General features: G+C 41.6%; 1 protein-coding gene across 1 annotated transcript; it reads left to right on the top strand.

The window, feature by feature from the left end:
• Positions 1-324: 324 nt before the first annotated feature.
• Positions 325-911, top strand: LOC130464431 (ABC transporter C family member 2-like). Its single transcript, XM_056833971.1, has 2 exons — positions 325-583; positions 850-911. The coding sequence occupies exons 1-2, from the start codon at positions 386-388 to the stop codon at positions 877-879; spliced, it is 228 nt and encodes a 75-aa protein (XP_056689949.1). The 5' UTR covers positions 325-385; the 3' UTR covers positions 880-911.
• Positions 912-17,058: the final 16,147 nt, after the last annotated feature.

The following is a 17,058-nucleotide window of genomic DNA, read 5'->3' as shown; positions in this document are numbered from 1 at the left end:
TGTATGGTGATAAACGACGAGCACAACTCCATTGGAGAAGAATATCCCCCTTGGGGCTGTTGTAATCTTGTCCATAAAATGTTGTGTTTCAGTGTAATAGTCTTTTTGGTTAAGTAAAGACACAGATTTTACTAAATTGGGGTTTGTTTTGATGCAGCTGTTGTAGGGGTAGGTTCATCTGATGTTGAAGCAAAGTAGACAGGTTTACAATATTGATATAGGTGTACTGAGGGAAGAAGGGTGATTAGTGATGGCTTTCAAGCCATTTGATTGGTATTGCCAGCCAGTGGCGAATGGTGTATGGGCAACAGCGGTGAAAAATGCTCTGGGAGCTTTTACACCCTGTACCACAGACACTATTGTGATTTGCATATCACATTTAGCTATGATGGGGCTGTGTGTATATCGAATATGGATAACCAACATGAATTTCAAAGCTGAGAAGTTTTGTTTGAGGTCCAAATATTACAACTACTTTTTGGCTTTGTTGGCTGGTTACTCTGCAGCTGAACATTTGTTCAGGTTAATCATGGGTGTTTCGGTGCTTAATTTGGAAGGGGAGGCTGGTCTTGCGCCATTTGAGGTATACTCTTCATTTTAATGCTTAGAAGTGAGAACTTGTTTTTGTTTAACTACGTTTGTTGCTGGACTTCATAATTCTCGTTGAATCTTGTTAAACCTTTGGCCTAATTTGAGGTATCTGAGTGTCATTTTGAAAGCTGGTTGGAATATAGATGTAAAAGAGTCTGAGTTATATAGGTGTATGAAATGTTGGAATAAAGATAAAAATATTATCTCTGTATATGTACATCCATTTGGGACTGAGATTCATTTCCTTTGGTGATGCAGCAAGTAAATTACAGTAATGCTAGAAAATGAGAAAAAGAAGGTTGGTTTCAACAATTTAGAGGATTTATGCAGATAGCTCCAAGAAGAAAGTGGCTGATGTAAGTGGACTTTATTTCTTCAAGATTTTATTGTTCATTGATCATTTTCAGATTTCTAACTTTGAGTTTAAACAATTTTTACATTCTACCTCAAAAATGTAATTACTGTTCCGTTTATTGGGGATTCGGAATTCAAAGTTTACATGTTTGGTGTTTATCGGCTCTGTATTTGTTATTAGGTTATCATGTTGAATCATATAGGGAACATAGAAGAAAACCTCTAAAGAGAAGAACATGAAAGAGGCTTGGAAGCTAAACCATGGAGATGGCATTGCCTTCTTGTTTTCTCTCAGAGAGCCAAACAACATTGAGAAAGTACGCCAGGAGGTTTGTTCAAGGGATGTTAGAGACTAGTATTATTGTTTTCATATTTAACTCAGTTGTTAATGGAGGTTTGTTGCTTGTAGAAGGTAAGGTTCAAGGGAAGTTCAAATTCGCAAACCACGCAAACAGAGGTGGAGGCGAACATATGCTTATGCCCGCACCGCTAATACTTATTATTTTCAATATGTTACTTTTGAATTATGTAGACTTTTGAGACTTATTATTTTATTTTTGGATATTACAATTGGTGTATAGTGGGATAATTTTTTTGTAATTATAAGAATTATTTTGGAATTGCCAAATTGTTTGAATGCTGATTTTTGGCCGAAAATTGTTTATGCTGATTTTTTTTTTATTAAAAAATTATGAAAAGAGACCCGTTAGGTATAAAAAGGGATCTCTTGAGTATAATAATAAAAAAATCATAAAATATTCAAAGAGACCCCCTATTTAACATATGGGGTCTGAGTTTGTTAATTATAAAAATATTAAAAAACTCAAAGAGACCCCTTATCTTACATATGGGGTCTGAGTTTGCTGGATAAATTAATATTAAAAAATTTAAAGAGACCCCCTATGTTAAATATGGGGTCTAAATTTTTTTACAAACAGACCTAATATCTCTAAAAAGGGGTCTCTTCCCCTTCTATATTATTTTTTGCACGGTTAACATTACAGACCCATTTTCTTAAATAACGGGTCTCTTGTTTTTAACAAAGAGACCCCCTCTACATGGGGGGTCTCTTTAATAAAGAGACCCCCCTACCTAGAGACCCCCTTAAATGGGGTCTCTTAGGCCATTTTGAACGGGTCTCTTTGCCCTTTTTTGTAGTAGTGTTCGACAAAGAAACACCCATAAGTGAACTTGAATATTGAAGTCACAAAGGATCCCTAATCCAGGTCATTGAAAGGTGGACGACCAATGACTAATGAAGATTAGATTGCAAGTTGATTTGAAGTTCGGTTTCTTGAACTAGATTGACTGGATGTCAAAATCTTTTGCATATATACTTATTGGATCTTGTATCGGATTGACCATATGAACACTTTAATTAAGAGATTAAAGTCATGTCATAAGCAGTTGTCATTAATGGTGATTAGAACCATTCCTCAGAACATGAGTAATTATGATTGCTCGTTTGAAGATTAGTTCGCTCTAATGCTCGCAAAACGTCGCACCGTAAAAGGAAGCTATAAAAGCAGTTATTGGGCGTACTATAAATCAAAGTGAGTGTTCATAGATTGCAAGAATGGATTATCCTCCTATCTTTGATAGGATATGGTGTTGTTGTGTAACAAGGCCTCTCGGAGAAACACTTATGGACCTAATAAGGATGGCTTGGATCTTACCTTATGTTCAGCAAGTAATACTAAGCGACAAAGGAATGTGAATGCACACTTGTCTGAATGACAAGTGGGAGACTGAAGGAAATGTGTCCTTCACCCAAGCAGCATTAGTCTAATACCAAGGTTTAGATTAATTACGAACAATTAATTCAGTGAGATTAAGTGATCGGAAGAGCTAGTTGGAGCAATGTTGTCTATCAATGAGTTCTATTCTATATTAGGTTCACATCTTACTCTTAACTGAACGTATAAGGTCACATCAATGGCATATAATTACCAGTTAGGTTGTATAATTAATTATAATTACGAATTAGGTTGTATAATTAAAAAAATTAGACCTTAAAATTGTTAAACATATACAGTAGGTCAATTATAAATTCAAGATTTACATACAAGATTCGCAAAAAATTAATTTAACATCATAAAAATTACAAATTTTGCATTCGAAAACTAAAACCTCCAAAACGTCATAGTTAGGCTTCGAATTTGGGAATTCTGGGTTCGGCATCAAATCTTAGATTTTTGTCAAAATTTTAAAACGTCGTTTACATACGAAATTAACTATAAAAACATAAGATTTCGACCATTATTGACAAAACTGCCGAAAATCCTACGAACATATAATCAAATAATCGCACGAATTTGCAATTAATTATAATCACGAAATTCATCACCCCTTTAATTCATTGAAAATTTATAAAATTTAATTCATGTGTACTATAATTGATAATGGAATTAATTAGAGGCTCATGATACCACTTTAGGGTTATGAACAATATAAACAATATATATTCATGCGGAAAAACCATAAAGCCAGGAATCCAAATTAATTGCCACATTGTCAATTACCATAATTTAGGGTACATACAATGTGATACGTGCCTTCCCTAGCTGCTCCCGAACCGAACAAGAAAAAGTCTTTTGAGCTCCCAGAGTCGCCCCTCGGTAGAAAGTCCACAACATCTTTGGATCCGCGTTATGTTCAACCAACTAGGATATTACTAAGGTTTTATGCACTCGGGTTAGGCTATAAACTATGTTCTTCTCCCTTGAACACATTATATGTGAAGAATATGTTTTTGATGTATTTGAATTATGAGGGCTAGCCTCATATTTATAGAGTAGGAAATAAAGAATTTGAGTCTTACTAGGGAAACAATTACCAATCCCATTAGGATTGAAATTCTTAACCAATTAGAATTGTAGCAATAATTAAACTCGTATTTAATCCAATTCTAGTAGGACTAGCAAAACTAATACTCAAAGCCAAAGTTACTAGGCGACTAAGTAATCGGACATTGCTTGAAGCCCAAGATGAAGCAAGCAACGCAGCCACAAAGGCCACACTGGCGCGCGTGCCTAGGTAGGCCCAAACGTAGTGCTGCGGGCCCCAAGGCCCAGCGCGCGCTGCCGTTTGGCCTCGGCCATACGTTGCTGCTTGCCTTTGCTTTCCGCTCCTTTCCTTGGCTCGCTGTAGCCCACGACGCTCCAGGACCATCGCACACGGCTTGGCGCCGGTGCTGGGCTTCACGCCTAGTGCTTTGCGCTCGACCTTTTGCTTGTCGAGCGATGGGCTGGCTCGCTTGCCGGCTTGTCTCTCGTCGAGCTTCCGATTCGTTTTCCGATTCCGGAATCTATTTCCGTTTCGAACAAATATTTACGTTTCCTTTAATATTTCTGATTCCGGAAATAATTTCCTATTCCGACAATATTTCCGATTCTGGTAATATTTACGTTTTCGGCAATATTTCCGATTCCGGCAATACTTCCATTTCCGATAATATTTTCCGATTCAATCCCTATTTCCGTTTCCGGTAACATGTACGAATTGGATAATATTTAAATTTCCTTCATGAACCATATTTCAGTTTCCGGCAATATCTTCATTTCCGTTTCCGGCAATATCTTCATTTCCGGAATATTCTTTACTTTGCCTTTTGACGATTTCAGCTCCCACTGGAACCGAGATTCGTCATTTCCGAATGATCATCAATAGAGTACTTAAAGAATAATATATTCAGTTAAATACTTGATCCATTCACGTACTATTTGTGTGACCCTACGGGTTCAGTCAAGAGTAAGTTGTGGATTAACGTTATTAATTCCACTTGAACTGAAGCGGCCTCTAGCTAGGCATTTAGTTCACTTGATCTCACTGATTATTAACTTCTTAATTAATACTGAATCGCATTTATTAGAATTAGCATTAAATGCAAACTTGGACCAAGGGCATTATTTCCTTCACATATGGCTAATCAGGTTCGCATAGGCTGCCTCACCCCAGCAGTACGAACCTAACTCAGACAACTCACCAACCAATGGGATCAGCCAAGGATCCTCTATCTCCGAACGGTTCGACAAGATCGTCGAACTCAAGAAAAGTAAGTAGAATATGCGAGCATACATCCTTGCATAAGCACCGGAAGGGCGCCCCACCGCGAAAAAAGTCCAACAACAAGGAGTATGGCCTCCCCTTGCCCTTTTACTTTTCTACCTCTACGGCCAAGTACTCCCCAATACACTCTGTAATAACTCGTATTTTTCTATAATTATAAATATATTTTATTATATTTATAAAGCATTTCGTTGTATTTTTATAAATTAATTTCATTTAATGAGAATTAAATGCGCTTTTTATTTTTAATTAACTAAATATTAATTATTTCGAAAACCGTATTTTTATTAAATAAATTCAATGAATTTATTTAATCGGGAATTGTTGGGTCGTATTTCAAAAACGAATTTAATTTAATTAAGGCCCAGTTGTTTGCCATAATCAAACCCAATAAAAGCTTGCTAGGATTAAATTCAACTAATCCCAAAAAGCAAGCCCAGCCTTAAACCCTAATACCTTACCCAGGAAGGGATGAGAACCTATAAATACCCCTCCCCTTCATGAGATCCCCTAACTTAAAAATTCTGAATTTTGCTATCCTCTCTCCTCTCTTACCTCTCCTCTTCGTCCAGCCCTTTCTTGAGCCACAAGGCACGAGCCGTGCCCTTGTGCTCGTGCCCAGCCGCGCCTCACGCGCACCCCTCTCTCTCCCTCTCGTCGCCTCGCAGCCCCGCAGCGCCCAGCTGATGAGCGGCATTTATGTCGCTCTAGGCTAGGATTTTATAGAGTTTTATTATGCTTTTTTGATAGTTTTATATAGTTTTGCTGCAATTTTATTCCCTTTTTCCATCTTTGATATTTTCAGGTAATAATGTTGAAAATGATGGAAAATAGCCGAGATTTGCTCGAGCAGGTTCAGTGCGATCGCACGGAATTTACGTGCGCTCGCACGGGTCTACAAAGTTGGCTCCAAAGTCAAGGCAGTGTGTGCGCTCGTGCCCCAAATGTGTGTGTTCGCACGAATCCGCAAAAAGGAGGCAGGAACTCCAAGGCAATGGGTGCGCTCGTGCCCCAAATGTGTGTGCTCGCACGAATCCGCAAAAAGGAGGCAGGAACTCCAAGGGATGTAGCCTGTTCGCACCACAGAATCGTGCGCTCGCACGGAATTTCCGTGTGCTCGCACGGATTTCCTGTGCGAGCACATGAGGGTTTTCTGAGAATTTGCAAAGTTATAGCCGTGCGATCACACGGTTGTTGGGCACGTTCGCACGACACGAAGGAGAAGAATCGTCGCAGGGCCTGTTCGCATAGATGCACAGCACGATCGCACTAATGCGATCGCACCTGGGTCTTCCCGTTCGCACGGCTGCGGGATTCAATTTTCGAGTTTAAATCTCTTATTTTTGGGGTTTATTAAAAATAGGATTTTGATTATTTTCAATTTACGCTTTCATTTTTCAGAAATACATTTTAGAGGTTTTGTGATTTTGTTCTTCAATCTAGAGAGAGAAACTCTTTAATTCCAAGCATCAATTCAGTAATTTTCTTCAACTCTTCTCTTCTTTATGCAATTGAATTCTTAGTTCTTTAATTCTTGCACTTGCTTAGTTGATAATTGTTTTGCAATTCCTCAATACCTTGAGTTCTTGATTTCAATTTTGCTTGTTACTTTGATTTTCAGTTTTTGATTTGATTGTGCAATTGAGTTTCCAATTCTCTACTTCTTCTCCTTTAATTTCATGTTAGCTAGTTTTGAACTAATGGATAGCTTGATTGTTAGGATGATTAGTGAGTAGTTTTAGGTTAGGGAAAGGGGAGAAACTAGGGGATGAATTAGGGGAAATAGATTATTGATTATTGGTTGATTCATGTGATTAAATAAGATTTGATGATAGGAAATCCATGCTAGTTGAGTGGTAGTTGCAAATGCTATTCGATTAGATTTCCGTGGAACCATAGGATAGGTTTGGCAAGACATTGTGGGCCTATCTTGTGTTGATCAAATGGCGGTACCTATTATATGCTAGTTAGTTTAGTCTAGGATTAGGCGAAAGCTCTTCCGTGGATTAGACGCTTAGCGTTCCCTATCCGAGAGGTGGCGGGTTCGTCTTTAGATGCCATTTGCCTAATCACCATTTTGTTGCATGATCACCATTGCTAAATAGTTGAATTGATTTCCCCCGGTTTCCCTAGGCTATCCCCGACTCCCTAACGTTTCCCTTTCTTGATTCAATTTTACATAGTTCTTTATTTGTTTTTAGACTCTTAAAAAGTGACAATTTAAAACAAATCTTTGATCGAACTAGATTGACTTCCAACTCAATAATTCACCGTTTCTTTGGGACGATCCCTTTGCTTACCGCTTGCCGGTAGTTGAAGTGGTTTTATAAATATTGTTTGCATAGGTGGTTTTTTATCAACGATGGAAAATACGCTTATCAAAATGGCACCGTTGCCGGGGAGCGATTGTTGTTATTGAGTTTAGTTGAGACTAGTTCATTAATTGAAAATACAAAAAAAATATTATTTCATTCTTGCTTTAGTTTTTCCTTTGCATTACTCACGGTTTTCTTGAGTGTTTATGCTTGATAGGGGACGTGCTCGTCAAAGGATCCTCCATCCTCTTGACCTTGAATTTGAAAGGACTCTAAGTAGACTTAGGCGTGCTCGTTCTAGCTCATCAAATCATAATCGGTTTGAGGCTTTGAGTGTTGACACGGAACAAGAAGTGAGTGAGCAAGGTAGTGAGAACATGGCTCTTCCGGTTAAGAACTTGGGAATACCGGGAGCATTTGAGGCTACGTGTGGGATTCAAGCACCAACTACATGTGCTAATAATTTTGAGATCAAGCCCGCCTTGATCAACTTGGTGCAAAGTCATCCCTTTTGTGGGAAAAGCAATGAGTCGCCTCACGAGCATCTCAAGCAGTTTGAGCACTATTGTGACACAATAAAACACAACGGTGTAACCTCGGATTATGTGAGATTGACTTTGTTCCGCTTCTCTTTGCTTGGGCGTGCTAGTGATTGGCTTGAAAAGGAGGTCAAGCCCAACTCACTTCGCACATGGAACGAAGTAACTAGTGCCTTCTTAAACAAGTTCTATTCTCATGGGAAGACGGCGGAGTTTCGCCACAAGATGCAATCATTTGAGCAAGGGCGTGATGAATCGCTTTTCGAGGCTTGGGACGGATTTAAGGAGTACCAAAGGGAGTGCCCTCATCATGGGATTCCCAAGTGGTTGTTGCTACAACCCTTTTACTTAGGATTGAGTCCAAGCTCGAAAACAAGACTAGATGCGGGCGCGGGAGGCCCCATCATGAACAAAACGGAAGATCAAATTGAGGAGATAATTGAAGATGTAGTTCAAAACTACCAATCTTGCCATGTAGGTGCAAGAAGTTATGATGGGAAAAGTAGGAATGAGGATGGTAAGGGTTCGGTGTACGCCATAGAGAAAGCAAGGATGATAGAGAGGCTTAGCTCGCGATTAGAGAAGCTTGAAAATACACCATTTGCGGGAAGTGCAGCAAGCAAGCCACCATCTCCGTCCACAATTCCACCTCCTTCGACAACTCTTCTCAATAAGGGGAAGGGCAAGGTTAGTTATTATGGATCAATGCCTCCGGGCACATTATTTTGTGAAAATTGCCAAGACTATAGTCATTCCCCCGATGCATGCCCTTTAGTTCATAACTTGTCATTTGTGGATTATGGCCCTTCGTATGAAGGAGAGTTTGATGTACAGTATGCTAATGCCATCAATGAGAGGTCTAGGAATGATAACCCTAACAATCCTAATTTTTCTAGGCAACTTAGAGGGCCCTCCATGTATGGTCCCCACCAAGGCTATGGCCAAGGAAGTGGGTATGATAACCAAGGCCGAGGTGGCTATAGAGCACAAGTCTATCAAAGCCAAGCGCCCTACGGTCAATCTCAAGGTTTTGGCAATCAAGGCCAATACAACCAAGGGGGTTATAATCCCAACCATCAAGGTGGAGGGGGTTATAACAACTCTTATGGGCAATTTAGGGGTGCCTCAAGTGGGGGTTATCCTTTGAACTCGGGAGTTCCTTATGGTGCATCTCATTTGCCGCCTCCCGGATTCAATGGACCGAGGACCTTTGGCAACCAATATCAATCCAACCAAAGTGTTTATGGCGTTGCACCTCCACCACTCCCGCCTCTCAAGTCAAATCTTGAGGCTCTCATGGAGTCGTTTGTGGGGGCGCAAGCCAAGAAAAACGTTGAATTTAAGGATGGATTTAAACAATCCAATACTCATCTTAAGATGATTGAGACCTAAGTAGCTCAACTTGATAGCACCATCAAGGAGCAACAAGTGCACACAAGTCTCCCACCCTAAGGTCAACCTCCTAAGCAAATGTACGCAATTGTGACAAGGAGTGGGAAGACTTTAGATGATGGTGTTACGTATGTTGAAGCTCATTGCTCTAGGGGGGAAATTTCTAAGGGAGATGAGTCCCTGGACCATGATGATGAGGAAGGGAAGTCTCATGTCGATGGCATGAGTGATGGTGATAAGTCGAAAGAGACTACCCTTCTTCCTCTCCCAACTCCTACTCCCCCCTACCCTCAAAGACCAATTCCACAAATTCTGGGAAACCATTAGCAAACTTTATGTGTCATTATCTTTTACCGAGGCACTCAAACAAATGCCCCACTACTCAAGATTCATGAGGGACATTCTTAGTGGAAAGAGAGGGTGTGAACCCAAGGAGACCGTTCAACTCACGGAGAGTTGTAGCGCTCTAATTCAGCACTCCTTTCCCCCAAAACTCAATGATCCCGGGAGTTTTTCTATCCCTTGTAGCATTCAAAAGCTAAAATTTGAGAATGCTCTTTGTGATTTGGGGGCAAGTGTGAGCATCTTGCCATATAAGATTTTTGAGAAGCTTAATCTTGGTGATCTCTCTCCTACCGCTTTGTCATTGCAACTAGCCGATCGATCGATTATGTTTACATTGGGTAGGATTGAGGATGTTCCCCTCGTGGTTGGAAAGCTTACTTTTCTTGTTGACTTCGTTGTCTTGGACATCGATGAGGATGCCCACACCCCCATCATCTTGGGAAGGCCATTCTTGGCCACCGCGGGTGCTCTTATCGATGTGCAAGGGGGACTTATCACCTTGAAGGCGGGAGATGCCAAAGCTAGCTTCAAACTTACTGTTGATGATCAATGTTGCCCCAAAATGAAAAGTTGCATGAAAATCGACACTCTTGCTTGTGTTGAGAATAACCACACTTGTGCTAATTCTTCTAACGATTTTCATGTTTCTAAGTGTACTAATAAGCTTGCTAGGTCCTCTCTCGGTGAAAAGGAATTCCATGGAGACCCAAAGGCGCTTGGGGATGAGTTTGATGATGTTGTAACCATCCCCGAGTTATTTGAGATGCATGATGAAGATGTTAATGGAGCTAAACACTCCAAGGTGTTCCATAGGTTGGCTAAGAAAGCCAAGAAGTCCAAGAAGGTCAAGAATCCATCAAATCCCGAGGAGGGGCATCTTGGTGGATCGTTTGGTTTTTGCCTCTTGAAAGGTGGTATCGGTAAGATATTTGTGGCCAAAGGGGAAAAGAAGTGCATGGTGCCTAATGTTGACCCAAAGTTGGTCGTGTTCGACCCCCCTTGGCCTTCTTGGGGGGGGGGGGGGGGGGTCTGTCAAGCTAATGACGTTAAACGAGCGCTTCCCGGGAAGCAACCCGGTTGTCTAACTCTTGTACTAATTTGTTTTTGTGTGTTTTCATCCTTTAAATTTTCTTTTAATAATGAATATGATGAGATGGGTGAGCATTAGTCGAGTAAGCCAAGAAACATTATTCCAGCTTTGTGCCATCGCACGGTTGATTCGTGTGGTCGCACGAAACTGGAAATTCGAGGTAGTAGCTCCCAGCCGTTTCGTGCGATCGAGCGCTTCTGGGCGTGCGATCGGGCTCAAGCCGTGCGATCGCACGGATATTTTGTGCGCTCGCACGGGTCGGGCGGAGCTGTTCTGCGATCGTGTTTATTGGAAAATCCGTCCCCCTTCTTTTCATTTCTTCACTTCATTTCTCATTTTTTCACCATCTCTCTACTTTCCTCTCTACTCCAACTCCTCAAAACTCCATTTCCTACTCAATCTCTCTCACACATTTCACTCTACACCACTCACATTCACAAATTCATCCTCATCCCTCACCTCAAAACCAATAATTTCAGATTTTTCTCAAAGACCCCCAATTTCTAGGGTTTGGGTGAACATTGATTTTGTGATTCCTTGTTGTGATTGGAGCATTGGAGTTTTCTTTTGGGTGATCTTGTCTACCTCCCTTACTTGTGGTGACGATTTCTTTCCCTTCTTCCTTCATTTTTCTTTACATTTAAGCTCATTGTTCATACTATTTGGGTGAAATTCTGAAATCTTTGATTTTGATTGTTTGGATTTGCATGTTTGTTTTTGTGTTTGTTCCTTGCTAGTCTACACTTGTTATGCATGTTTCATTGTGAATATTTGTAAAGACTAGTCTATTGGTCGATTTTTGGTGAAATGTTGGTGGAATTCTTGGTGGGTTGTTGTTTTTGAATAATGAGGATTGGTTGATGAGGATTGTTTAGATTGAACTTGAGTAGTGAAGTGATACTTGTTGGTGATAATTTTGATAGTAGATTGTAGCCTTTTTGACTAACTTAGTTTTTCCTTTTGCCTTGCATTGTGTGTAGATTTTTGTTCCCTAAGATTCATCATGATGACCAAGCGATCAAAGAAGGGAACCAACACCCAAGCGAACAAGCGGAAGGCTATCACTCCTCCGGCCTTCGAGACCTACGGAATTGTTTTTCCGGAGCAATGGTCTTGGAATTACTATGAGGAATTGTCTAAGCAGAACATCCGCCCGACAAAGTTCTATCACAAGAAGACCGTTCAGGACTTGGGGTTCGAGAAGGAGCTAAACGCTATGATTGCGGGGCTCGATCTTGAGGATTTTGTTACCATGAATGACAAAACGTATAGGAGGCTCACTCTCGAGGTGCTTTCCTCGGCTAGGAGGCGCCGAGTTCATGACAACGGGAAGGAGTCAGTCGACCTTCATTTCCAAGCTTTCAATTATCAACACGTGCTCACCGACGAGGCGATCAATGATTTCTTTACCATCTACCCGAACCGGGGTTTGATCGTTAATCCGGTGGCGGAGTGTGTGGACTCTTATGATGAGAATATTTGGTGGGGAGAGCTCACGGGAGAGGAGAGGAAGTTCATTTCCTCCTCGGCCAAGTCTTCTTCTTTTCATCACCCCGTCGTCCGTTACTTGAACCGCATGCTCCTATACGCGGTCTTTGCAAAGGGGGCCACCGGATCCTTGTCAAGCGGGGAACTTGGCGCCCTATGGTTAGCCACGGAAAAGGATGAGGGGATCTTGGATTTTGGGCAGCTGTTGATCACCCGAATCATTGGGCATCAGGACGGGCAGCCGACTAGTAGGGATATTCTCTTAGGAGGGATGCTCACTCTTCTCTTGAGGGCACTCCCCGGTGATCCCTATCATCACACCCTAGCTGAGTTGGAAGAGGTTCCCGGAGGGGAGTTCCTTGACTTGAGGACACTCTCCAATGCCAAGTGGATTAAGGCCACCAAGGACGACAAGTATATTTGGATGGTAAAGCAGCGAGATTGGTGAATCCTCCCCAATCCCGCCATCATATCTTGGACTCCTAATGTCCGGTACTTGCTTCCCCATGACCTGCGATTCATTGCCCAAGCACAACGGCTTCCTCCTCCTCAACCCAATCCGGAGTCTCTGTGAGGGGGTCGAAAAAAGCGCGAGGCTAATGCGTGACCTTGTCCCTCGTGGGTGTGACGATTATTTTTATTTAATCAAGTGTAATTGGATTTCCTGTGAGTATACACCCAATTGACTAGTAATATAGGAGTCGCCATTCAGTTTTTAACAACAATGAGAAAAACTGACAAAACCCGGTTATCGTGACATAAAGGGAGTGCAATTATGTTTGACCACGACGGCCGTAGGTTCCCTTGTGATCCCTGGTGTGGGGATCTCTCAATATACACCCGCAAGGTAGAGATTGAGGGTTCGGGGGACTGTAACTACCGAGAGGAGTAATTCGCTCGTCGATAACTCCAGAGGCAAGATATCCTTACTAGCTCAGCATAAATAATTGAAGGGACATGCGTTAACTATTAAACTAATCTGAATTGATTTCAGCAATATGCAGCATATAATACTAATTTGATCGTGATTATCTGATTTAAATAGCATTAAGGGACCTAGCATGATAATCGTGATAGAACAATATTATATTTATTAGGCGTGATATTATATTTCCCAATCATATTAGGTTATATTTCCCAATCATATTATATTTCCCAATCCGATTTCCCAAAAATATTATATTTATTAGGCGTGATAGAACAATCATATTAGGTTAGTTTAACAGTTCATAAAAAGGGCGAGGAAAGCAGTTAAATCATTGAAAAGGGACACATTACGACGCACCCTTGAGAGGTGCGTCACGGTTCTCAGAAAACTAACCACTTTGACTTTGCTATTTCTCCTTTTTATTTAACGAATCTCGATTATGGGACAGGATACGTTCTGTTCGATTTATGGATCGATTGCGACAGAACGCGTGGACAGTTTCGCAGCGAGAGGCTTAGGCTAAGGGGTTTAGAGTCAATACTCAGAGTATATTATGTGTTGTTGTGTCGTTTCACGTCGAAACTAGGGGCCTATTTATAGGGGAGAGTTCGTGGAAAGATAGAATTGCAGAGTTCTAATCCGCAAAGAATTAGGAAAAGAGACGTACCCAGGTACTTTCAGCGCCCAGGCCTGGGCGCCGAAGATTTCGGCGCCCAGAGCCAGGCGTTGAAAATAGGGTCTGGGCAGCTTTGTTTAGTCAGATTCGGATTCCTAAAATCCGTAGAGTTTGAGATTAATTCGAGTCTTTTAGCGCGTATCAATTTCATGACGGAATGCGTCTGGGCCCGTTACGAACTCTAGGCTCGTTAGGATTTTGATTAATACGTAACTCTTATTTCCGAATCCTATTAGGAATAGGATTCTCGCGGTTTTCTATCTCATTTAGGATTTATGTTGGAGTGCAACACCTAATTCGGACAGGTTTCTATCTTTTATGATTTGCCACTTTTAGACACTACCTTTTACGGCAGTTACTATTTTTAGCAGGTTTCCATAAATAGCAGGTTTCGGGTGAAATGAAATAGGGAATCGAGATTCGTTTATTTTATAGGAGATGCGTTGTCAAGTGGAGTTTTTATGCTTTCATCATCGAACCTTTCCCTTGCGGGAATGGGGACAAAAGTAGGTGTCTATAGTTAGCCCCCACTTTGACTGATTCTTGGAGTAAGACGATGGTCAAAGTATTAGACGGAGTGCGTCACACAAGCCATGGTGTACGTGACCTGTTTTGCGAGGGTCTCACGAGCCCCCGAGTGATAACATTTGACTTAAGGGTCATCACTTGAAGTGTCGACATATCCCTCACGTGTCATTGGGATTTTTCAACTGATAGTATAGAAACTTCCTCACTTTACCATTGGAAGGATCTAAAGACGCGTAGAAACTCCCTCACTTTGTCATTGGGAGTAACTACAGATGTTTTCGAAATTAAAGCTGTAAAGTGTAATTGGGCCTGGCCAAGCCCAATCACGAGGTAAAACGTTTTTAAAGATTCTCATTTTCAGGGCTCGCTAAACGAGAAAACCCCCTTGTTTTTATAGGATGTAAAACGAAGGAAAATCCAACAAATCAATCCTTTAATTTTTGGAAAAAGGGAAAACCAATAAAAGTTATCGCTGCAGCGACTAAGGACCTGCGCTGTTAGTGACGCAGACCCCGCCCGCTGAAGGTGGGCGAGCCTGTCCTCTGAGGGTGGACCCCCCGTCCGATAGAAGTGGACGAATCTGTTTGATGTTTTTGAAAATAAGGACCTACGCGGTTTGTGACGTAGACCCCGCCGGCTGAAGATGGCGAGCCTGTCCGCTGAGGGTGGACCCCCCGTCCGATAGAAGTGGGCGAATATGTTTTTTGAAAATAAGGACCTACGCGGTTTGTGACGTAGACCCCGCCGGCTGAAGATGGCGAGCCTGTCCGCTGAGGGTGGACCCCCCGTCCGATAGAAGTGGACGAATCTGTTTGAAATTTTATTTTGTTTTTTTTTTTTGAAAATAAGGACCAACGTGGTTTGCGCCTTAGACCCCGCCGACTGAAGATGGCGAGCCTATTTTAAATTTGAAGACTTTATTCTTTGAAAAACTGAGGACCTGCGCGGCTAGTGATGCAGACCCCGCCCGCTGAGGGTGGGCGAGCCCATTTTGAATTTCTTATTTTGCCTATGTAGAAGAGCTTTTGGTGATTACAACCTGTTGGTGGGTCGTAATATTTCTTGATTAGATGTGTCCTATAAGTGGGTCCACAATGTGTATATTCAACAATAATTTTTTTTTGAGATATCCAAACATGATATGGTGCGTGGCGCAGTCTGGGAATGTGATTTTGATTGCGCGCTCTTTGTTGGAGTTCACTTTTCGCGAGCCTCCAAGTGTTGGGGCTCGTCGGTTGTTTTTCTCGTCTTGTAGTCATGTTTGGGGTCACGCTCGTATGTGTGAGCGACCTCCTATAGTAGTGTGCTATTTTAGTGAAGCCGTGGAGTGCGACTTTAGCTTTCAGGCGACATCCGGTTTTGGCTTGGCCTGAATTATCCCTTGACAGACAGACATTTTCTATTTGGAAAACCAATGACTTGACGACACATATTTTTGGTGTTTCGAAGAATGACCATGATATTTAACTTGCTTTTTTGAAAAGTGTACATGAGCGTTTTCTGAGATGAGTCTAAGTTTCGACCAAGTTTCAATGTTATTATTATTTTTTGCTTATTTGGGAGCTAAAGGTGCTTTGGGCTTGATCTTACTTGTAATAGGGCCTCGTGTTTTAGCAACACGGTCTTAAGCCCTTTCCTATTCCGTGTTTTTGTGAAATCTGGGCCTTGGGCTGCATTTTCAGCGCCCGAGCTCAGGCGTTAAAAATTTCGGCGCCCAGAGGTGGGCGCTGGAAGTTCTTTCCTGGTAATATTTGATTTTCGGATTTCTAAACATGTTTCCGAATGGGATCAGGATGTTTATTGGGTGCGTTCAGCTATATATAGGGGCTAGGTACGTCCTTATTTTCCACCACTCTCAAATTCTTTCTCTCTTTTTTTTTGTTGTGCTCTAATTATTTACTGCTTTCGCCATGTCGATCCCTACTTTTTCACTCCAACGGACTGTTAGGCGTTGGCTACTAGCCCTTACTCCCACAGAAAAAGCTTTGTTAAAAGAATACCACTTAGAGGCACTTTTAGGCTTAAAACAAATTAATATTGATTATAATTTTCTGCATGCTGCCCTAAACTTTTGGGACTCCGATCATCATGTTTTTTCCTTTCGGGGCAATGAAATATGTCCTTTGCCTGATGAATTTGCTGCGATCCTTGGTTATCCTACTAATGCTACTCCTGTTACCCCTGGCACTATTGAAGAGGGTAAAACAACCATAAGGGCTTTCCTAGGGCTAGACGATAACATGTTTGCTGAACTTGTTGTAGACGATAAGGTTAACTTGGCAAAACTCGTAAAACATCATTTTAGGCCTAGTAAGAATATGACCGAACAAAAATTGAACATTCGAGCCCTTGTATTTTGCTTGTTGAATCATTATTTGCTGTCGAATAATAATGGTGAGTTCGGTGACATAAGGCTGATCCCCTTGATTAGCCAGATGGAAAGTTGCTATTCTATTATGCCGTTGGTTGTTGCTGAGACTTTGGTGAGTGCGGATGAGCTGAAGAAGGATGCCAAATCCAAAAATTTTAAGGGAAGCCCCCTATTACTGCAGGTAATCTATTTTTTCTTTGCGCACACATACGCCACTTTTATATATTTCTCTCCGCCCGGGGCTGAGTTTCAGCGCCCAGGGCTGGGCGCTGGAATATTCGGCGCCTGGTCCTGGGCGTGGAAACTGCGCCCCAGGAACCTTTTTTCTTTCTTTTCATTCTTTTGATTCTATCGTACCTGTTTTTGCAGATTT

This window comes from Spinacia oleracea, chromosome 6 (genome assembly GCF_020520425.1).
Source record: "Spinacia oleracea cultivar Varoflay chromosome 6, BTI_SOV_V1, whole genome shotgun sequence".
Classification (NCBI taxonomy): domain Eukaryota; kingdom Viridiplantae; phylum Streptophyta; class Magnoliopsida; order Caryophyllales; family Amaranthaceae; genus Spinacia; species Spinacia oleracea.
Note: the sequence above shows the minus strand (reverse complement) of the source record. Positions and strands in the feature narration are given on the sequence as shown.